General features: G+C 36.8%; 1 protein-coding gene and 6 non-coding genes across 7 annotated transcripts in view; 1 reads left to right on the top strand and 6 right to left on the bottom strand.

Moving 5' to 3' along the window:
- Positions 1-22,854, top strand: part of LOC115928841 — a 32,964-nt gene extending 10,110 nt beyond the window's left edge. The window contains exons 2-3 of the mRNA XM_030996836.1: positions 6,021-6,096; positions 21,285-22,854. Of these exons, the coding sequence (XP_030852696.1) occupies positions 21,307-22,854 (1,548 nt within the window). The 5' untranslated portion in view covers positions 6,021-6,096; positions 21,285-21,306. The remainder of the gene's footprint in view (positions 1-6,020; positions 6,097-21,284) is intronic.
- TRNAV-CAC lies at positions 8,972-9,044 on the bottom strand. Its single transcript has one exon. It is a non-coding gene; the product is annotated as a tRNA-Val (tRNA).
- Positions 9,963-10,035, bottom strand: TRNAV-CAC. Its single transcript has one exon. It is a non-coding gene; the product is annotated as a tRNA-Val (tRNA).
- TRNAV-CAC lies at positions 10,388-10,460 on the bottom strand. Its single transcript has one exon. It is a non-coding gene; the product is annotated as a tRNA-Val (tRNA).
- TRNAV-CAC lies at positions 11,403-11,475 on the bottom strand. The gene has a single exon. It is a non-coding gene; the product is annotated as a tRNA-Val (tRNA).
- TRNAV-CAC lies at positions 12,243-12,315 on the bottom strand. The gene has a single exon. It is a non-coding gene; the product is annotated as a tRNA-Val (tRNA).
- Positions 13,188-13,260, bottom strand: TRNAV-CAC. The gene has a single exon. It is a non-coding gene; the product is annotated as a tRNA-Val (tRNA).
- Positions 22,855-23,322: the final 468 nt, after the last annotated feature.

The following is a 23,322-nucleotide window of genomic DNA, read 5'->3' as shown; positions in this document are numbered from 1 at the left end:
AATCGAGTTAATTCCCGAAAGACGATAATACAGATGCATTAACAGGAAATCATTTTAAAATGTGTTCTAGATGATTGGTGACCCACAGAGAATACTTACATGTACATAAACATTTCTATTTGTAAGAGAAAAAAATGGAGATTAAGAAAGCACTTAAAAGATGTTATTCAGTACTGTTACACAATCAAAAAATTGATTTGACCTTCTACAGATGAAAAAAGTTGTTTGTATTTTTAAGTCATTATCAAAGTATCATATATATCCTCTCTTCCAATCTTTCTTTCCTTTAAGTTCTAGTTCTTCTATATTTTCTTCTTAATTTTCTTATCTATCCCGTAGTTGCTCCTGTTCCTCTTGTTCCTCATTTCTCTTCTCAATTTTACCCCCCCCCCCCCTCCTCCCTGCTCAATTTTACCAGTTTTATTCCAGTGAAATATATGTTTCTTTAACAAATTCTATGGGGTTGGAGCTAATACCAACATACGTTCTAACTTGTTGCATAGATAGGTTTTAAGATTAAAGGCCTAGACGTGGCGGCATCATCTTGGAAGTAAATTTTCTGAATAATAAATGCACCACTGACGTACAGACCATTCAATGGCACCGCACCTATGACATCCAACCATTGCAGTTTGCCTTGTAATCTGATCATCTTGTACATTTTGTGGAGTGAGCCATTCTGCATTCCGCAGCATTTTAACTGTTTTGTCTTTTTTCTCTCCTCTATTCAAATTCTTCCCTACATTCCTTTTCTATCTCCTCGTATCTATCCCCCTTATCTTACTCTCTCTCTCTCTCTCTCTCACTCTCCATCTCTTCCCTCATCTCTCTTCATATCTCTCTCTCTCTCTCTCTCTCTCACTCTCCATCTCTCCCCTCATCTCTCTCTCTCTCCATCTCTCTCTCTCTCTCTCTCTCTCTCGTTATATCTTTATCTAACTATTTCCCTATCTCTCTCCTTATCTGTCTCAGTGTCTTATAGCATCTGTATCTCTCTTTATATATCGCGTCTCTGTATCAGCTTGCGTACGTGCCTGTACAGTGTATTTCACCTTCTTTACTCTCTCCAGGGAGGTGAGACAAGTCCCTGCTCTGCGCTGGTGAGTTCATTGCCGGACTGTACACACTGTCAGTGGACGCTCTTGAGTTATGATAATTTAACAGTAAACTAACACTTCAAACGCGCTCCAAAGCAAGCTTTGTAGAAAGACGTGATCAAATTTCCCATTTCAATATAAGTCTATCGTATTATTCATACTACATGTATATCCAAACCTGAGCCCCTTGTGTTCGAAAAAATCAAATTTAAATATAAGCAGGAAAAAATATACATCCAACTTTAAACTAGTGAAACGTAGATATGTTATTGGTGTTACGCATCGAATGTTCAGGACAAGATATTCCAAGAAGCGTGACTTTCTTCTTAAGACGCCATTCCGTGCAAAAATGTTGAATAACAAAGATTGCTACCAAAATAGCGATACTCATTTTAGTAAGCCCATCAGACTAAAGACTTCTATCAACGAGAAAAAACATAGATTGAAAAAAAATGGGATAACAAGAAAACAAAAATCAAAGCCTCGAAAAGATGAATTGTACAGCCCTTTCTCGTGTAATCCAACCCAATGTATTCTTTTTCTGTATAACTTAAAGAAGGGTACATAGGGGACGTGTACGCTTTGTATGATAGCCGATATAAAAGTTGTTACTGTTAGCTTGGCAGATTTTAAGGGACTTTGTAGCATTGTTCAGGTGAGAGAAAATGGTGTTGAGGCAGTGACTTCAATAAAAGATGTAAAATTAAAGATAATCTGAAATTTTGAGTGAAAACAGACCATCATTAATTTCTATTTATTTATTATTAACATTTATTTCCTTCTCAACAGCACAATATAAAACACAATGTATATATACATGATTATGTAACAATTATTTCAACATAGAGTATACAGTAAATAATTCAGATACGGAAGGAGGCGAAAACCCGGAAAGTGTAGCTTGAGTTGGGAACGCCCATAATAAATTAACACAGTTACCGAAAGAACATTATAGATATTATTATGAAAATTACATTGTATATAACAGAACGTTGATAGGAAAGAAAAAATAGTGAAAGGAAGAGAGGAGAGAATTAAGTATAGGAAGGCATGTTCACTTATAAAGAGAAAGTTACATCAATTGGGCTGTACATGTGTCTGCGATTACATCATAAAGATAACGAAGTACAATTGTAAAATAGACAGCGGGTACATATCATTAAAAACAAGCAAAATCATCAAACAGACAACAGCTTTATCCGACAGCATTGTCCTGGGAATATACAGATGGTACTATAGCAACAAGTTATCAAAATAAATAAATAATCGGTCATACAAACATATCATTAAATTCCACAAAAGATCATTAATGATAAAAATTGGGGAAAAATGATCTGATCGATTCCTTAATTCTCCCAACTATACTATTACAATTTAATTACAGGTGAATGTAAATCGTCGCAAAGCAATGAATTGGCTCTATATACCATTCCAAACATTTAAATGTTGAAAGAATTTAAAAGCCTGTCTTATTAAGTCTTATTTTCTTTGAAAAACTTTTGGAAAAATTCAAAAATGGTTGGAAGAATTTACTGTAAGAGGAGTCGCACAGTGACGCCTTGTTTGAGAATTCTTCCAGATTTTGTGCATGTTAGAGGGTTAGTACAGTAGAAGGAATATAATACATGTAAATAGCATTTTATACCAAAATTACGCAGTTTTATCATCAACCTTTAACAATGTTACCCAGTCACTGTAGGATGCTATTACCGAACAAAAATAATCCCTATACCTTTGAGACTAATCTGGTACACTTATGAAATTCGTCAACTTCTACTTGTTTTCGTTCCATCAGGCTCATAACTCGATTTATAAATAGAAAATATCATTAAAAGAAATGCAAAAGTGATTCAATCTTGAAGAAAATTGTACCTTAGGGCGCGATTTACTGCTCATCTCATGAGAGCGTATACTGTGGGGACAAACAATGCCATCGTGATATTGTTTACTCACTGTTCGACGTAACAGAGTCCTACATGTACGCTTAACCTTCGAGCAAACTTTTTCTTTTAAATTGAGCCGATGCTTGTTTGTCAAGCTGTTATAGCTCGAAGTATTATGCTCATGGCTACTTTGTGTTGTTCTATTCAACGATTTGACTACTTGACTACAAGTACTTTAAGTACTTTACCGTAGTACCTCTTTTCTTCCTTATATTTTTCTTCTCTTTTTTCGATATGTTACATTCGTTTTCTTTATCCTTGCTCATCTATTTTAACGAGTCAAAAACCAGCCTTAAAATGTGTCATTTAAGCATAAATTTATTTAAAAAAGCAAATGAAAATGATATACTTGTTAATGTCTTTGGGGAGAATGAATTTAGTCCTTTATAATTTTCACTTATAAATGGTCATTCAAAAATGTATCTTTTTCATATTTATGAGCAGGTCTAGCACCAGTGGTTAATTTTTTGATTTGGTTTGGTTTTAATTTTCGTATTTATGCGTATGAAAATTAACAAATAACTTATTATTTTTGAAAAGGATGCGGCTAGATTTCTCTTTTCAGAGCCGTTATTTCAATGGGTCTGTTCTTTGTAGAGGTCCAGACGTGTTCTATAGAAGAGCTTGGAGTGGCTCTCCCCCCCCCCCCAAAAAAAAAAAAAAAACTTCAACCCCCCCCCCTACTCCCCCCCCCCCCAACAAAAGAATAGCTTTATTATATATGTAAAGTCACAACAGAACCCTCAAAGCCCCCAACCCCCAGAGCCCTCTCCATTCCCTGGATTAAAACCCTCTAGAACCTCTACTGATGCCTAGATGAGATGGATTCACTATGCTTCGTTCTCTTTACATAATCAGATGAGCAGCCATCTAACTATCCTTCTGCGTGCGCGGCTAGCCATTGTAGCATCCCGTGTGAAGAAAGCAAAGTCTGTTACAAGCAGTGTCAGTTAGCTGAATTTAGGTGACACAAATCTGACAAGTTTGAGCTAATCTCAATATAAAAGTACATGACTTGGGTCATGACGGCAGGACACTCAGAGCTCGATATTATATCCTCTTTCTATCAGGAGAGGCTAAGGGCTCTGTTAACTGAGTAATTTGACAGGGCTGACAGTATGGCATGCACGTATCCCATTGCTGCGAACCCACAAATAGCCGTCGTATACCCCGCCCCCCCCCCCCCACACACACACACACAATACCAAGGACCGGGGGAACTCAATACAATGTGTAGTGATCATACTGGCTTTGCCCGTGTACATTCAAAACGCCCCCCCCCCACCCACTCCCCTCTAAGGAGAGTTCCTCTCCCGCTTGTTTATTAATGTGTCGATACGCCGTTGGCATTTTCATCACTACCCCCAGGGACTCGGTATATATATCTCTCTCTCTCTCTCTCCCCCCCCCCCCTCTCTCTCTCTCTCTTTCTCCAAGTGGGTGCAGAGAGTGTACATTCTAACCATTTTCTGCCTGTAACGCCCAAGCTCTAAGGGGGTTGTATGACGCGGAGCAAGGAGAGAAACGAAGGACATGAGCTCTCATGGTCATCTTCACCGTCCATTGACATGAAGAAACTGAGCCAAGTCGGGTCGAGTGCCCTCCTGTGAACATGACTCTGTCGACGTCTGTCTTTGTAACCTTGTCCATGCATTTTGACTGATTTTGTACTGATTTGAGTGTGACGACAATGGATATGATAATTAAACTTCTTAGAAATGCAGGTGCCCACGCAAAAAGGTTTCCATAATAAAATCCTTGCAAGATTATCGTGAGTTCGGCTCCCTCATTACTTCTCATACTTTTCCTTGTCTATCGCCACGCCCCTCAGCCCCCCCCCCCCCCCCTCCTCCTCCTCTCTCTCTCTCTCTCTCTCTCTCTCTCTTCTCTCTCTCTCTCTCTCTCTCTCTCTCTCTCTCTCTCTCTCTCTCTCTCTCCCTCTCTCTCTTTCGTATCTTAATGTCAATATCTTTCTCTAATGTTTCTCCTACCTAGGCCCTGTAATAAATTATAGACTGTTACAATTACTGAATCTCAACCACATCATTTGTATATAATCGTACCTTTACCAATATCAACTTACACTCGTCTTTTGTTACAGGAAGATGGAATTCAATCACTGTAAGATACAATCGATTATAGCAATACTAGATATATATTTACAGTTGTCCATTTAAGTCGATTTTGTGTACCAGTGCTCTTTTCTGTCAATTACCATTTAGTGGTTTACATTATTTTGGCATGTGAGGGTGCACATGCCCCCGGGCAACAGGGAAGAATTTCGCTTTTGTGCACCCTGACCCACATGCTATTCCTTCTTTATCTTACTTTGTATTTTCCTATTTCACTCTGTATACACCTATATACACTGTACATGCTGATTGTGTTTTTATGGTCGAATAAATAATAATAATAATAATAATAATAATTTTACATCCTTACTATAAATCAAGATGAATTAAAAGAGGAAAAACTTTGGACGAATATCTGAGACGATAGGTTGGGGCACTGATGAATATCAAATATTATTCTAATGACAATAAATCTTTTGGGGTATAAATAGATCCAACCTGAGAGTGAGGATGATAGACTTTGCCAGTAGTAGTGAATAATTTCCTCAGAAAGAGAAGTAAGAATGATGTAGTAAGACAAATTGATTCCTGCTAACGATTTACCATATTATAGTTGGCGCGCGCAGGTGAATAATACGAGAGCTTATGTCTATTTGCACGCCCATCATTACGCAAACATAATACGAACACAGTCATCTCTCCTTGCTCACCGCAACGCATAGCCCTGTTGCCATACACAGCACTTAACATCGAAACGCTGGCCGCGGCGTCTCGTACAGGCACTCGGCATCGGTGATGGTGGGATATTAATTAGTGAGTGCCAGCATTCCAATTCCATAAACATGTTGTTTTAGGTCAGTCGCCATTCGGTAATTTTCTTTTGCTATCCATTTGCCATTTTGAATCAGGGACAAATCTGGGAGAGCAGGAGGCCTTGGCGCATGCACTCAACAAAATTACTATCTTCCCAAACATGTCAACAAGGTGAGTACTGATTGTCATTCTAACTTTAGGTACAGTCGTCTGATAACAGTCTTTATGGTATTTTCATCTCAATATTTGAATAATTCTTTGTCAATTTTACTTATAAATCAACACTGCCATGTATATTATTATTATAATAATAATTCATACAAAAACTAGCTATTTAAATAAAACCGATTTATTCAAGGCTATTCGCATCAAAATACTGCAACCATTATACTTCAGGAACGATCATACCCGATCATGTTTGTAGTGTTTTTAGTTTTCTCTCCTTAGTTGATATGATATAATGGTATGATTGAAACAAACTTTTATAAGGTTCATGAGTTCTTTTATTGTTATCTGTTTCACATTTAGCTGTGGACCTACATATAAATCTAATCCAATTCCCATACATGTGAATGTGCGAACTTATGAAGTAATGTTCATACATGAAGGCATTCAGCTGCATTTATCATTTTTACCGAGAAAAACAAAATTATTGATAATTTAAATGGATTCATAGAGAGAATACCTTTTTCAACTTAGTATTTTTTTTCTTCTTTAAATTCCTACATCACTTTTTCATCACACACCAATGAATAACCATTCTTGACACTGCACACACTCTATCTAATACATGGAAGAAGAAACATGACGAATATATATAGACATAATATAGTGATAACCCTTTTGACGCCTGCCAAGATCTATTGTTTAATCTCAACTATAAATATACCCGACGACGTGTTGGAAGATCCATAAACGGTTTACTATTTAAGTAGTGATCAAGATGTAAAGAATCTTATCTTTATATTCTTCACACGATCATGTCAAATGCCAACACCGCTTATCAGATGATTCGATTTAAGACTTGTCATTCTACGCTGATGTTTGTCGAGAGAGAATATAAACTTGACCTACAGAAATTTTAGATTGACGAGAGCTGTGTCTCAATTTATTTTATTTGTAAAGAAAAGTTCGATGAAGATAGCTTGTATCAAAGTAATATCTGTCAGTGAATGTTGTAGTCTACATGAACGTAGAGAGAAAGGGTACCAGTACATGCAGGCGCGTACGCAGGATTTTTTCAAGGGGGGGGGGGGGTTAACATTTATAAATCGGGTCGAAAATTTCGCAACGACTCAGCCAGCCGCTGAATAAGCGGGGGGGGGGGGGGGGGGGGGGGGGTAAGAGGACACTTTTTTTTTTTTTGGTCTCGAAATTTGAAAAATTGACATTTTGCTCCGTTGGGGGGGGGGGGTAAGGTCAGCTTTTTTAGGTCAGCCATGGGAATTTTTTTTTTTTTTTTTAATAAATAAAAAAAAAAAAAAAATCCAAAGGGGGGAGGGGGGGGGGGGTTTACACACAGAAAAATACCAATACCCCCCCCCCCCCCCTGTGTACGCGCCTGAGTACATGCAATGTATAACGAATTAGTCAACAAAATTTCTCGGTCGTGCGCTTTGTGTATCTTTAATTTACCTGCAGTGTCCATACCTTGGGAGGCTACTTGTGGAAGGAGAGCTTCGTATAGTTTCATCCTCTTGTTTTGTGTTTCTTTTGCAAACTTTGTGATATTTGTTATTGACATCTGTACATTAACCCGAAAAAGAGTCTGACAACACACAATATTCCATGTATTGTGATGGTGTTTTTCACGTTCACGGACGTTTGCTTTGTAGGGGGCAAAGGTTCGTATACTATTTTAATAGAGATTCATCATTGAACTCTCGTGTACAGAGATCTATTATTTGTGGCTATTATCAATATAGTCATCCCTTTGTATTGATATCAAGGATGACTGACTAACGAATACTACTCGGGGAGTGATATGTGTGTATACGGGATACTTTAATTACCAATTTACATATTAAGTTTCGGCTGTGCAGGAATCAAATGTTATTGTAAGACTTTGACAGGATATCCGTGATACAGTTTATTCTTCATATGCCTACCATTCTCATGTGAGGATTAATTAACATGAATGACATGACCTGTCATGTGAAAATCTCTGTTAACTTTTTGATAACTTTATAATATAATTATTGTTTGCTTGCTAATACAAAAATATTTCCCCAAATCTAACCATGCACGATCATGATTTCTTGAAGTTTTGACCCGTTGCAGTGGATAGTAGCATGTTAATATAATGATTACCAGTTAGATGTATTCGAAATGAATAGTCTCGAAATTGCGTTTTGTACTTTTTGTTTTTGTCATCAAAGTAAATTATGATAACACAGGTGTGAACAAAATAAGAGATATATACATATGTTTGTATTAGATTAAAGGGATAGAACTAGTTAAGTTCTGGTTTCAGACCGCAAATGTCCTTAAAGTGCATGGTTATTGCACTTATTCTTATTTATGACATTTCTAGTGCCCTTTTAGGACCTAAAATTGCTATTACGGTAATTTTAGAGCCCAAAATGTGTGAATTTTAGCCAATGCGATCTTACCAATTCAGCTCTACTTTACAAAAAATATGGTGACGGTTAATTAATTAATTAGTTAGTAATAACAATACATAGACCGGCTGGCTGTGCGTATTATAACTAAGACGAAAAAGCCAACAAAAAGCCAACATCGGCATTGGCTGGAATAAAACGTATAAGGCGCTATTTCGTTTTTGCAACGGCTGTTTTTCAAATTATCTAATACTCGTGGTGGTACACAAATATTAGAAATGGTTATATTTATGGATATTTTAGCCGTCTCTGAACCGATTTTGATCAAACAAAGAGGAATTTGTAATTTAACTCATCTATCCCTTTAGCCTCAATCGATATAAAAATGCTTTTATACAATTTATGTAGGCCCAGCTTCCTCCATAGAGAATCATTACCCACACAGAAGAATGCAACTATAAAAAAACAAATTATAAAAAAAAAATTGTTTCCGCCCGGGTTCGAACCGGGGACCTTGCGCGTGTGAGGCGCACGTGATAACCACTACACTACAGAAACCTGACGGTCCATTATCGATCTTTACACAATTTGTTATTATAGCAACAAAATTACTGTTGTCACAAGATGATTGGGAAATGTACCTTCCAATAGGTTAAATGTTAGTGATCGCAGTGGAACAAAAAGCTTGCGAATTTTTAAATTTTATTTATTATCTCTTAACTATCGTACTTCTAGGGTTGTAACATGTATTTCTCATATAGTGGACTCTGAGAATTGGTCGACGGAGAATTAAAGTAAGAAATGTTTTTGGCAATCGATGCTCTTGTTAAAGACAGTTTGTCCCTTTTGCAGCCAACATCAAATTCTGTAGAACTTTGCAGGAATTATGAATATGTCATGTATGTCCTATCTGTTAAATTTAAACATTAGAAGCGTCCTAATATTCAAATTATGCAAGGAAACCCGTTTCCTTGCTAGACTTCACTGTCAGACACTATTGAGTGACTGACTTGCTTTTTTCTCCTTTGGTTATGACATACATAAAATGAGCAGTAAAGGGTACATTAGCATTTGTCTACATCAATAACCAACTTCTTGTAATGGCCAACATTAAACTGATTGAATCTTTGCGCAGCATAAAACGTACGACCATTCGGTACAATGGTCTGAAAATCAAAATATTACTTATTAGTTCTATAGCTCTTAAGTAGATTCGACAACTAATAGTCGTTATTTTCCCACTTAAAGACATTTTCAACCCCCCCCCCCTTTTTTTTTTTTTTTTAGGGAAGTTCTAAACTAATATTATCTTTCAAATGCCGTTGGAATTTATCGTTTTCATTGTTTTGGCCTGCAAATCGGACATAGTACATTTAATGCATTGAATTCAAAATATTCTCATTGGCTGCATCAGATGAGGGTGCAAACTTTATCTTATACAGTTTTAAAAACTTTTTTTAAATCATCGACAAAAATAGTTTCCGCCCGGGTTCGAACCGGGGACCTTGCGCGTGTGAGGCGCACGTGATAACCACTACACTACGAAAACCCGATATGATGAGTTGATAGTTAGAAAATCTACAATAATAGCTTGTTGTTCTTTCAAGATTCAAAACATCAATTTAAAGATAAAAAATGGATTCTGTTTATTCCTTTGAAATCCTTTTTTATGATCGACAAATTTATGAACGATTTAGATAAGACAGAAACTACATTAGCAATTTTTTCAAAAACTTTTAATTTAAAAAACTGTGACCAATTTTGATCATTCAGGAAAAAATGGTTTCCGCCCAGGATCGAACCGGGGACCTTACATCTTAAACTCAGGGATCAAAAACCTTTTAAACCTTTTTTAAAATCATCGACAAAATTGATGATATAGAAACTATGTTAGCAAAAATAGTTTCCGCCCGGGCTCGAACCGGGGACCTTGCGCGTGTGAGGCGCACGTGATAACCACTACACTACGGAAACCCGATGGTATATAATTAGTTTGAATCTCTAGAATAATAGCCTGTTGTTCTTTCATAAACATACGATCATAATTTGGGTTTTGGTTATAAGGGATTGGATTCATTAACAAATAATAATAATTGACTAAGGCGTGCTGAGAGTCACATGTACTGCTTAAAAATATGTTAGCATATGGGACTACACAAACATGTTGCAACTGTTTGGTCCAAACATTTTAGCTATACTTCGTCGTATTTAGAATAAAGGGGATTTTGAAAAGTAATCCTTTAAAAAAATAGAATTAAAAAGCTTACACATTATTTTCACCAGTACTACGTCAATTTGCAGCCAACAAATTCTGTAGACTTTGCAGAAAATTATGAAAATGTCAGGTATGTCCTATATGTGAAATTTAAACGTTAGCAGTGTACCAGTATTTAAATTATGCAAGAAATCCCGTTTACTCTCTAGACTTCACTGTAAGACACTGTCAGTGACTGACTGAAATCTTTTTTTTTTTCTTTGGTAATAACATACTTAAAATGAGCTGTAACAGGTACATGAGCATTTGTCTGCATCAATAACCCACTATTTGTGATGGCCAAAATTAAACTGATTGAATCTTGTAGCCTACAGCACAAAACGTACACTATTCACAAAAAGGGACCGAAAATCAGACTATTTACTCCTAAAGTCGATTCGACAACTATTGGTCGTTATTTTCCAACAAAAAGACATTTTCAAGCCCCTTCGTTTTCAGGGAAGTTCTAAATTAGTATTATCTTTCAAATGCCGTTGGAATTTAACCTTTTCATTTGTTTGGCCTGCAAATGGGACATAGTACCTTTAAGCCGCTGTAGTAACAATACATTAATAAAAGTATTCAAAATGTTATATTCATATGACGACATGATGACAAATCAAATGGTAACCAAATTTTTCAAAATAACGATCAAGAAAAATTGTTTCCGCCCGGGTTCGAACCGGGGACCTTGCGCGTGTGAGGCGCACGTGATAACCACTACACTACGGAAACCCGATATAATGAGTTGTGATAACCATTACACTTCGAAACCCGATATAGTGATGAGATAGTTTGAAACTCTAGAATAATAGCATGTTGTTCTTTCATAACCAATTTAACGATAAAATTGGATTCTGGTTAGGCCATTACAAAAAAGACACGATTAGCATCCTGCCTTTTTGAAAAATAGTAAGGAGAAGGCCCTTTTTTTCAAAAAAATCTGACAACTGGGCTATTTTTCAAGATGGCTGCCAGCATTTGCTTTTTTTAACTTTTTTATTTAGAAAAACATAATTTTAGCAGTTTTTTTTCATGTTATTTATTTTTTTTTGTTATATTAAAAAGTTTTTTTTTTTTTTTTTAAAGCAGGGAGCCTCAAAAACGGAAGCGGGCGGGGACGCTTAACATGAACAAAATTTGTTAAGGTCTCTTAGAAGGGTTTACATTCAGGCGGGCTGAGAGTCACATGGACTGCTAACACATTATGTGTGCATATGGACTACACAAGCATGTTGCATGAAAGTTCGGTCCAAACATTCAGCTATATTTTGCCATATTTTTAAAAATAATCCTTTTCACTGATAAAAAAAAACGGGAGAATTAAAAAGCTTACAACTTATTTTCTCCAGAGTTACCTTTCTCTTTAAGCCGTTGATTGGTGACTATATTTTTTATTGTAACAATACATTAATAAAAGTATTCAACATTTTATATTCATATAACGACATGATGACATTTCAAATGGAACAACATTTTTCAAAGTAATGATCAGGAAAAGTTGTTTCCGCCCGGGTTCGAACCGGGGACCTTGCGCGTGTGAGGCGCACGTGATAACCACTACACTACAGAAACCTGACATGCTGTGAAAATTATTATCAGAGTCAGAACAAAATTTTTTAATGGGCCACTCTAACCCAACTGACATAGCCTTTTAAACATGAATACACCTCTTCTTATTAATATTCCAGCCTCTGATTATTCAGAAAATCTCTAAATTGACCAAAAAATGATGATAACCATCAATTTTCACAGATCTCACGCTTGCTAGGCTACGCCCCTCGAAAAAAAGGGTAATACGGTCACGTGGTTTAATTTGCGGGCATGTCCGATTTGATAATTTGATAATTTCATGATTAGGAATGTAAAGATTGCCAGAAACGTATTGAGATTATCTAGTGCATATTATTTTTCGGATAAATGTCTTTTTTCCCCAATTAATATCATAGTTGCCTTTTTAAATATATTTCAATGCCTAAATCACCCTCCTTTTCAACGGAGAGGCTCCTGCAGTGACGTCATATGCTTTTGCGCAATACAGCTCCGAAAGTGGGCTTTTTCTGAGCGTTCTTTTTCTGAGTCGTCATTTTTAAAGCTAGATTCCAGAATTATTGATGATTTCTAAGAAAAATCATTGTCATATTCGGAATCCCCGTCAAAAATTATTCTACATGTCTTTTTCATTTTGAGCCCGTTTTTGTTTAGAGTGGTCCGGGGAATGGCCTTTAAATACGCACCGATGTACAAGGGCCATGATGTTGATAATAATAAACACGTATTCCTTTATGTTAACAAACGTTAACAGACCTATTTTAGTCGATGGACGGATCTTACGACAATATTAGTAAAGTAATATTATATTCCTAAAAGAAAGCCTTTAAACGACGATATGATAATGTATCAAAATGTTAACATATTACAGAATAATGATAAAGAAAAACAAAAATAGTTTCCGCCCGGGCTCGAACCGGGGACCTTGCGCGTGTGAGGCGCACGTGATAACCACTACACTACGGAAACCCGATATTACAAAGTGTCTCATTGGACATTCTAATCCATGTAATCACAGCTGTTATTTGCAGAGCACTAGCGCTTATTTGTTATTCCAGTATTGACAATAAAGAAACAGATGGTGTCCAATTTTGACACCTCTTAAAATAGACCTGCCATTAGTACCCGTCAATTTGATACAAGTAACATATTAACAAGACACGGTAATGTAACGAATAATATTTTACTTCAAGTGGTAATGGTTATGGGCCCCAAGACGTGGGTAAATTAATTAATGCCCTAAAATCTGTCCATTGAATGATAGTTTGAAATTGAGAATATGGCAAGAAGTTCTAAGAGTCAAAAAATTTAATGACACCCATTTTCCCATTTAAAAAACGTCTTCAATTTAGCGAAAATTGTGGTAAGCCTCCGACCCCCCCCCCCCCCCCCCTAAAAAAAATATATTATCTTTCAAACTAGGATTTCAAGTGGTATGTATGTTTCATTTCATTTTGTGATTTAATCATTTAGGAATACAAATTGATAACTTATACTTCCCAAAAGTGAGCACAATTATAATAGCTAGGTCTGTAATGAAGTCCAACAGTATACATTTATAATTGTTTTTGCCTTTCCCAGTCCCTCTTGAGAAACAGACTCCAATGAATTATTATATGGCTTAAGCGTTACTAATTAACTTCATCAGCTCTTAAATCGTTTAAGCCACTCCATATCCCCATAGAAATGCATAGAAATTAATTACAGAATAATCAACTGACCAAGAAAAGGGATTGTCTAATTGATACTGTAAAATCTTATCATCAATTTGAAATCTTATTCTGAGGACGATTTGACATATGGAAAAATTCATTTATTTTATCCTTTTTCTATGGTCAACTATTAGCTTATATGAAAATGACGAATCCGAAGAAAAAAATCCGAAAAAGAAAATTCAGTCCAAATAGACGGACGACATCACTGATTATTTCTGCACACCCCTTGAATTCCTCTTTTTTTTCTTCACCGCACCATTTTCTTTGTAATAATCGAGGGAAATGATAACCTGCTGAATTTTATTTCATGATGTGAACGTGGTCACACAGGGTCGAATTTCACGAAAGAATACGATTTTGTGATTGCAAGATGATGCCTTAAACAGTTTGCATGTATCGTATCCCGTTGGGTATATGCCAGATAATGATGTACCCAGGCTTTGATAGCATCGATGAGATTGAAACATGTATGATCTATATCCTCCGGCTAGCCTCTAGCCTGGCTGAGGATAATGAAAACCATTATGAGTAGATTTCGCTTAGCATACCAAATTCGTCTCCTCGTTGTACCTATAAATGCCATGAATATCATTATCATTATAACATGTTGGTGTCATATCCCACTATAACATCTCATCGTATTCATGTTATAACCGTAGAATCTATCCTTTGCCGAGCTATAAAGCTGTTGTTTACTCCTAAAGCGATACACAAAGTCAAAATGATAGATTAGGCCACCTTGTATAGGAGTCATGGTTGAAGTATGATGGAAGAAAATTATACTCTAACATTACTCAATGTCTAAATTATATCTCAACAATTTTTTCGTTTAAACTTTTCTAATACTTACAACAAAATATAAAAAGTGCATTTAATATCTTCTTTCGTGGATTTCGTCCTTTTACTTCTTGCAATAGAATAGAAAGACAAACACACGTTTGTTTCCTAGATGAATTACACGAGCATGAACGTTTTCAATATGATCATGATGAAATCATCATTTCTCTGAACCAAATGAGTCTGATACATAACTACAGGCCTGTATTTTTATATGACTTCTCGTTAACACGCTAGTGTTGTTGTTGTGGTAATAGTTTCCTTTGTCCTGTCACTTTTCCTTTAATGTGACGTAAATCATGCCTGTTTCGTAAACTGTTTTCAAGAACAGGATTGTTGATTTTTATTGCTTATATTCAGTACGTGTTGGTAATTCGACTGGATTTTTGTTATCTTGTCCATCTATTTGAGGACAGAATTTTGTTGTGTGTTGGTTTGTTTTAAGTTCCGTCATATAAAAAGAATATACAATGAAAAGAAGATAACAAAATTTATTAACTTATACATAATATACGGTTTTTATAAGCAAGAAAAATTACATGGTATTCATTTGAAGAAAAAGCACATTAACAACGAACAAATGTACAACGAAATAAACAAAAAGAACCTGAGAAATAGACGGCGGGGTAGCCTATTTTCAGCTGCACTTGCATAGTGCAGCTGGTGTTCCATGACGACTAGAAGTGATGTTCCTTTTATCAAAACAAATTTCAAGATCTGCGTTATAACACTACTCCCATCCGTACGTGGTAAGAAAATCCTGCCATCGGGTATATTCTCATAACCAAGAATTATCTGACAAAATCTCACTGTGTACAATTTCTTGTGGGTTTCCTTTCGTCTTCTCGACTTTTCTTAAAAAACATTTAAGCCATCGCCTCAAATAAGCGAAACATTGGTGCACAAGATTAAGCATATCGAAAATCCTATGTTAAGCTCATTGGTTTTGAAAAAGATTCAAACATGTTCTCTGAACAATTTACAAACCGGATTCATTGCTTTCGATATTTACTGACACCAATCCTAATTGCCTCATACTAGAGATAAACACGTCAATTAAACAAAAGACAAGATATTATTATTCATGCCTTACAACCAAGCTGAAGATAGGTACGTGTCTTTTCTTTATTTTATTCTAAGCTAAATCTATAACCAAGTCATGCATTGTAAGTTGACTTTCCACGTTTACCACAAATACCATCAAAATGCCAATCCGTCAATCATTTGGTGCCTGGTTTTTTAGTGTGGTTTTAAAGTTTTATTGTTGTTCTTTTTTATATCCGCATTTTTTGCTGTTTCTAAATTTCTTTAAAGACTTATAATAATTTCTATCTTCTTTGCTTTTGATATTTTCGAAAAAATGTTAAATGGGGTGTAAAATGTGAATTCAAAACGTTCATTTACTTCTTTTCCGCACTTTAATATAATACATGCGCAGGAATAGAAACGTCGCCCTTGTATTGATGTACATCCTCTAGAAAAGTGTAGTATTTTGTAATATATCATTACTAAGAACTGAAATATCAAGTAGCAAAGTAGGACTCTTCTCCATTTCAATCCCATCAGTGTATTTTGATTACACCTATCATAGAGTAAGGAATACTCGATCTCCTCATCTCAAATCACATTATAATGTAAAATTGCACAGAGAGTTCAGGATGAATATAAGAGGTAACGATTACGCATTACAGATTTGAAAGAAAAGGGGCGTACGGGGTGTTGTGGTCTAGTTGATAAGTAACCAGACTGCCTTGGTGCAGAGTTCGAGTCCCTACCACTTACCTAACTAATCATTTTGACAAGACAATGAATAACTAATTTTTTTCAATACTGGGCCAGGGAGTAAATAGGATTATTCCTTAAAATTATAGCGCATGGGGACAAACAGCATTGTATTACCCCCCCCCCCCCTACACAAAAATATAATGATAATAATAATACAAATAATGATGATGATAATAATAGTAATAACATAAATAAATAAATGAAAGAATTAACAAATAAAATAATATTAATAAATAAATAAATACATCTCTCTCCCTCTGTGTGTGTCCCTCTCTCTCTCTCTCTTTCTCTTTCTCGCTCTCTCTCTCTCTCTCTCTCTCTCTCTCTCTCTCTCTCTCTCTCTCTCTCTCTCTCTCTCAATCCCTCTATCTTTCTCCTGGGTTCACCATTGCTTATTCCATCTAGCATCTTATACTGGTTAGTAGAGCAGGGTTAGGTCGAATCAGGAAGTTGGATTCCCTTAAGTAGAAGGTGATGCTCCAATCATTAACCTCTTCATGCATTTCAATTACGATCAATGCTTAACAGATTGACGAGGATTGGAGCAGTGTACTATATTACCAGCAGGAGTGGAAGCTAATATCGAGGTGTCGCTTCCTGTTTGTCTCGCTCCAGTCCAATGAAATTGAAATTTCCTCAAAAGAGGAGGTTGGTAATGTTTTTTTCTGAGTGATTTTCCCCCTCATCGTGATACGATTCCGGATCGTAACGGCGGATGCGTTTTTAATGGATGTTCTTGAATCACGTCAATGGCTTTCGGCGCCAACACTATATTTTCCATCATCATCAACCCTTTTTTAACCAGAAACATTAATGTGTATATTGGCAACAAAAAGAAGATGGAGAGAGGGGAGATAAAAATAAAGAGAAGAAGAAGTGTGTGTTTTTAAAATGGATGAGGTTGAAAGGGGGATGGGAGGGGTGGAAGCCACGAAACATTTATCATGTTCATGGCCCAGATGCAATTTGCTTTGGCATGGCTTTGACTACAGTCACGCACGCTAGTTGAATCAATACTCGTTCAACAACTAGATGAGGAGAGGAAATAGCAGTCGGAATGGGGGAAAGATACGAGAGGAAACGGAAAAAATCGAGAGTGTATAACAGGGAAATGGGACAGGAAATGTTTGTACTTTTTGTGAAGAGAAAGATGCAGAGAAAATCAATAAAAGAGAAGACTGCAGAACTGTCAAACTTACATTTAGATTTCTCTTGAGAAGACAAAATGTAAATTTATTTCGACTATTATGAACAGCAATGTAAAGAAATGATAATATGTACGATACGAATTGAGCGTACTCTATTGGTGAGCATTGATACGATATTGTTCGCTCTTATATACGTATTGTTTAAGGTTAGGCATCACATGAGGGTATTTATGTAGCCTCTGAACCTGTAATTTAATATCTCATTCTAAACGGAGTAAAAGTCATTATCACTCTCTACCATGTTTACCAAACATGCTACAAAACAGTTTGAGATTTATTAGGTATCCATGCTTTGATCGTTAGCCTATAGTGTCATGTACATGATGTAAGAAGTGTACACCAGTAAAAGAGAATCTGTTGGTATATATGGGCAGGATACTAATGATAGATGTCAATAATAATGATATTCCTTATACACAGTTTCGTTCCGTTATGTGTAAACATCGATAGATCTATAGATATTTCACCAAGAAAATGCAAATATAAAAACCGGACCAAATGTACTAAAATGTAGCAAAAATGGAAAATATAGCAACCAAAGGATGATTGAAAATATTGCAAAAAAGCTTCATGCATAGTATGTGGTCTATGAAAAAAAAGGTTATTAAAGTTATAGACTAAATTCTTTCTACAAAGGTTAATGTGATAATCCCTATGTTAATGTTACGTAATGTGCTTGACTTTTAAAGCTAATCGCGAATGATATCTTCCAAAATTAACACCATCTGTGCCACTAGGATTTCAAACGTAAAGGAATATGATTTATCGTTTATTGTTAGTATAGGCCTATTTGTATGGGAACAACCTTCTTAAAGGATATAATCTACTTCAGGTTTAGAGAAAAGCGAATTGCATTTTTTTCATTCGAACGTACGTATTTAATCTTTTTAATTAACCTAAATTATTCCAAGGCGGGATTTTCCACCTATAGCATGCAAGATGATAATTGTCTATTTTCGTCTTGTTCTTTACTAGGTATCGATACGTTGAACATTGTATGCTGTTTCGATAAAGTGAACATGTGACTCTATTGTGACGTTGTAGAAGCCTCTCGATTTCCCAAGACTAGCATAAATGATACCACCAGAATTGTATGAAGAAGTCATAAAACAGGAATTAAAAAAAAAACCTTTCACTCCTCATACGGCCTTCGCAATGCATGTCCCCATTTTCTTTTGATACTAGTTAAAATGCAGATGAGCAATTTACCTTACTGCAAGATACACCATAGTCTGACTATTACAGGACGAATTGATAGATAGTTTAATGACAAATATAACAAGTAGAGATGATGAAACAACATTACCTCGTGTCTGCTCTATTTTCATTCCCCTAAAGAAGAATAATGTTGAAGTAGGAATTGATTGGAAGAAGCATGATAGGCGAGGCCAAAGATCACTATGGTGTACAAGGTGTTGCTACTCATTATATCACTGCTTGCGTCTAACCATTTCCATCTTTTCTAATGAGCAGCCTTGTCAGTTGCTGCTGATGTTGCACGTTATTACGCTGGTTAACTGGATGAGAAGCCCGACCCCGGACAATTACCCCCCCCCCTCCCCCCCCCCCCCCAAAAAAAAAATTCTGCTTTTATCAAAATCAAGTTATTATCAGAGTGGACTACAATTTATTCAATGAACAGGAGGTGGGGGTAATTTTCCGGGGGGAATAATAAGTCTTAGGGAGTCATTTTTAGGGGTGGGGATAATTTTGGTGGGGGTGGTTTTCCTGATTCGAACATATCTTATCATCTGTTCTTCCATTAAAGTGTAAAGCGGTTAAACACGTAGTATTCATCGCAATTAAATGTGAATATTATTTGTTATTATTATCATTATTATTCTTATTATCTCATTGATGTCATTATTATCGTTACCATTATTACTATTGTGTTTTCATCCCCCCCCCCTCTCTTTCCACTGATTTTCAGTTATCTATCTCATAATCAAGATCCTACCATACCACTGTGTACTTCCCTCGCCTTCTTACTTCCAACCGTATCAATAGAACATCATTAGTGACCACTCTAAAGCCTTTTTTTTTATCAAGTAACCATGCCAACACCGGCGGGGTAGGAAAAGTGATGATTATCCTAATTATTTTCTTTTTGTTTGCAGTTGAAGGACATTTTCATCCAGTGGTCATTTGGCATGAAATTATTGTTTGATATGTCCACTATCCAATAGGAACTGAGGATAGGGATTTTTGGCAAAGGAAAACCCGACCAGGCGTGGTAATACAGTCATCGAGATCGAATATAACGCATGTATTAATTACTTTCCTCTGTGGTCAACGCTTTTTTAAAAGTATATATATATATATATATATATATATATATATATATAAATCATTTCCATTCTAGTTCTCTCCCTCTTATCTGTCTCCCCCCCCCTCTCTCTCTCTCTCTCTCTCTCTCTTTCTCTCTCTCTCTCTCTCTGTCTCTGTCTCTCTCTCTCTCTCTCTCTCTCTCTCTATGTATATTTCTATCTCTATGTCGCTTTCTTATCTCTCCTTCATTCCTCTCAAGTTATTCGTATTTAGTTAAAAATTAGATACCATTAAATCACATTTCTGGTTCCCTGAAAGTATGGTGATGTTGTCTTGTTGTTTTTTCCTTTAACCATAATATATCCATGATATTTCCAAGAAGTGAGAACAATTTTAATATATATTACTAATTAAAGAAAAATGATTTATGTTTCTCGTCTATACCGCCAACGTGTGGAGTAAATTGATGAAATTCTGACGTGATGTGCAGCTCGTGTGATTTATTTTAGAAATTGAACATGGCTATAAAGAAAAGGCATCATCTAGCAGATGACTCGTACTTTCTCTAGAATCGTGCAGAGGAGAACGATTACGAGAACATAATTTCATCACCAAATTATTGTCATGCGTCATGCTAACTATGAGGATCGTGATCGAAACGATTATTAGAGATCAGTTCAGAGCTTATAAGAAGAAGCCAAACAAAATTAATGGGGGGTAGGGATTACTGATTTCTGGGGAAAAAATAGGGTTACCCTTGAAACATGTTGGTAAAAGGTTAAGAGTGAAAAGGTGGGATTTCGTATCTGATATTTCTGAATTCAATCTTAAACGTGGGAAACACCGCAAAATTATTTGAAGATTTTATCTACAGTCTTATTCCGCCTACGTATTTTGTAGCCTGCCTTATCCTGCCTTGTACATATATACCCCTCCCATCCCCCTTCTCTTTATCTCCCTCTCTCCCTCTCTATCCCTCTAACTATCTCTGTCTTTCCACTGACATTATATATGCACACAATATCTGTTAAATGACATTAGAGTGTATTTGTCACACGATACAGCAATCCATAAATATTTATACATTTCATATCAAGTGTAAAATAAAACATTTGTCCTACACATTTTAACTCATTTCATTTGTATTTACACTGTTATTATTTTCATTTTATCTTTGCAGGCGTCTATCTTGATCGAGTTACATGGCTTACAATCGAAGTAAAAACGTTTACCGCGCCACTGATGGTACAAGCATGAAATCATCTAACAACAATCCGGAGAGGAAACAGAAATGGTACGACGATGTACGAACACAGGGCGATCATAACGTGAAGTATCTGAGCAAGATCAAGGACATGAAACAACAACTCCAGAAAGATGGACAGTCTACGACGCCCTCTGTTGGTCGAGGTGGTGGTGATCATAGTCGTCATAGGACGCATCCAGTGACTCGTCCGAGTCTTACCCGTCATCTCTCTCTTAATCTACCAGTATTCGTCACCAATGCAGACTTATCAACCGTCCCTCGTGCAGGACGGCTATCTATGTATTCTAAGGCCAACAGACCAGTACCTGCTATACACCCAGTCCAAGGAATCGGCCTGCTAGAAGATTCTTCTACAAGGAAAGGAACGAAACGTACTGATTATTACTCAAAACGGCACAACTCACTTACGTCAATTGATAAATTTTCCCCAGACATGGACAAAGGACATCAACCACCCACACTTAAACGCTTTGCTCGCTCTCAAAAACCAACTCCATTATCCACCCGTGTTCACAAGGCCTCGTCAGATTCCAGAGATGACCATTGCATGCACCTGAGATCGTACAATGTGGCGTGTTCACACTCACAACATCTTGGTCGGCTTCGATCACGATCAACATGTAGTGAGAATGATTCCGGTGCCCAAACAAGGAGTATCAAACAGGCATTTGGTCGCCATAGCACAGATAAAGCAGACAACCGTGGTGCTACGACCAAAACAAAATCAGCAGTCAAATATAAGCCAAGCCTATCGAGTTCTCATGATAAAACTCGAAGGGTAAGTCAGGCACCAGCCCTTGACAAACGATCCGTCAATGTCGATGTACCGTATGGAGGGGTAGACTACTACAACCCAGACTCTACTGGGTACAAAGCCCCTGTCTGCACTCCACACACAGTCGTGTCTGAGAAATCAGACCTAGGGTGTCCCTACTGCCAAAGCAGTGACAGTGGCGTGTCTGTCAACAAAGGAAGCGTTTCCTCTGCTTCAAGTTCTAAATGCCAGGACACGAGTGACTCCGATGATTGGTCCGACATTGGTGTGACTCTATCCCAAATACGACTGAGTCATTCACAGTCAGAACCTTCTATCAAGGACATGGCCAACACCATGACGGTAACCAGTGACATCGACGCTGATGTAGAATTTCAACAGAATCGCTCAAACTCATCGACGACTGGGTCGTCCGATGATACGATACCCGTCGTCCAGATCAACTCGAAGTCGGAAAGCGAGAATGAAAAGCAGATGGAGAACATGGTGACAATCAGCGCACCTTTCATTATGTTCCGCCCGGCCACACCCCGCATGCCGGAGAGAGAAGAGAAGACGTTTGATCATGAAGTTGGTCGGGTCCTTGTCAAAGCTGCTTCACAGGCTGAGCTACGACGGAAAGAGATGCAACGACTTGTCGAAGATATTGAAGAGTTCAATTCGGCGAATAAGAATCTTTATCGAAAGGTCAAGCCAATCAGCGGATAATTAAAGATTCAATCGGGTTGAGTCTGTATTAGTTATTATGCGACAAAGTAAAATTTATACGGTACATGTAGTATACACTTGTAAGATATTCCCGCCAAATTGTCTGTTGTATGTTGACGAATATGTTGATCATTTTGTCCATACGTCCATATTGTATCATTCAAGCAAGTATCAGCGTTGCATGTGCTTTGATATCCAGCTCATTTCAAATCACCTCTGATTGAATTTATTCCTCGCAAACATTTCGTTATAACTTGTTTATTCAAACAAGATACGGTTTCCAAGATTCCTTACCAAGCTCCCGAGGCAAATTGATGACATCCCGGTCCACGTGACAGTCATGTTGACTCTATTCAATTGAAATGCAGGTCTCTGTAATGATATGCAGTATGCCGTCAGGGAAAGGTTTGGAGCAATGAATACTTACAGATTTCAATGTAGTACTCAGCCCAGGAAACCTGTGGAACT

This window comes from Strongylocentrotus purpuratus, unplaced genomic scaffold (genome assembly GCF_000002235.5).
Source record: "Strongylocentrotus purpuratus isolate Spur 01 unplaced genomic scaffold, Spur_5.0 spur5_contig_857, whole genome shotgun sequence".
In the NCBI taxonomy this organism is placed as follows: Eukaryota; Metazoa; Echinodermata; class Echinoidea; order Camarodonta; family Strongylocentrotidae; genus Strongylocentrotus; species Strongylocentrotus purpuratus.
The sequence above is the reverse complement of the archived record's forward strand: the minus strand, read 5'-3'. Positions and strand labels throughout refer to the sequence as shown.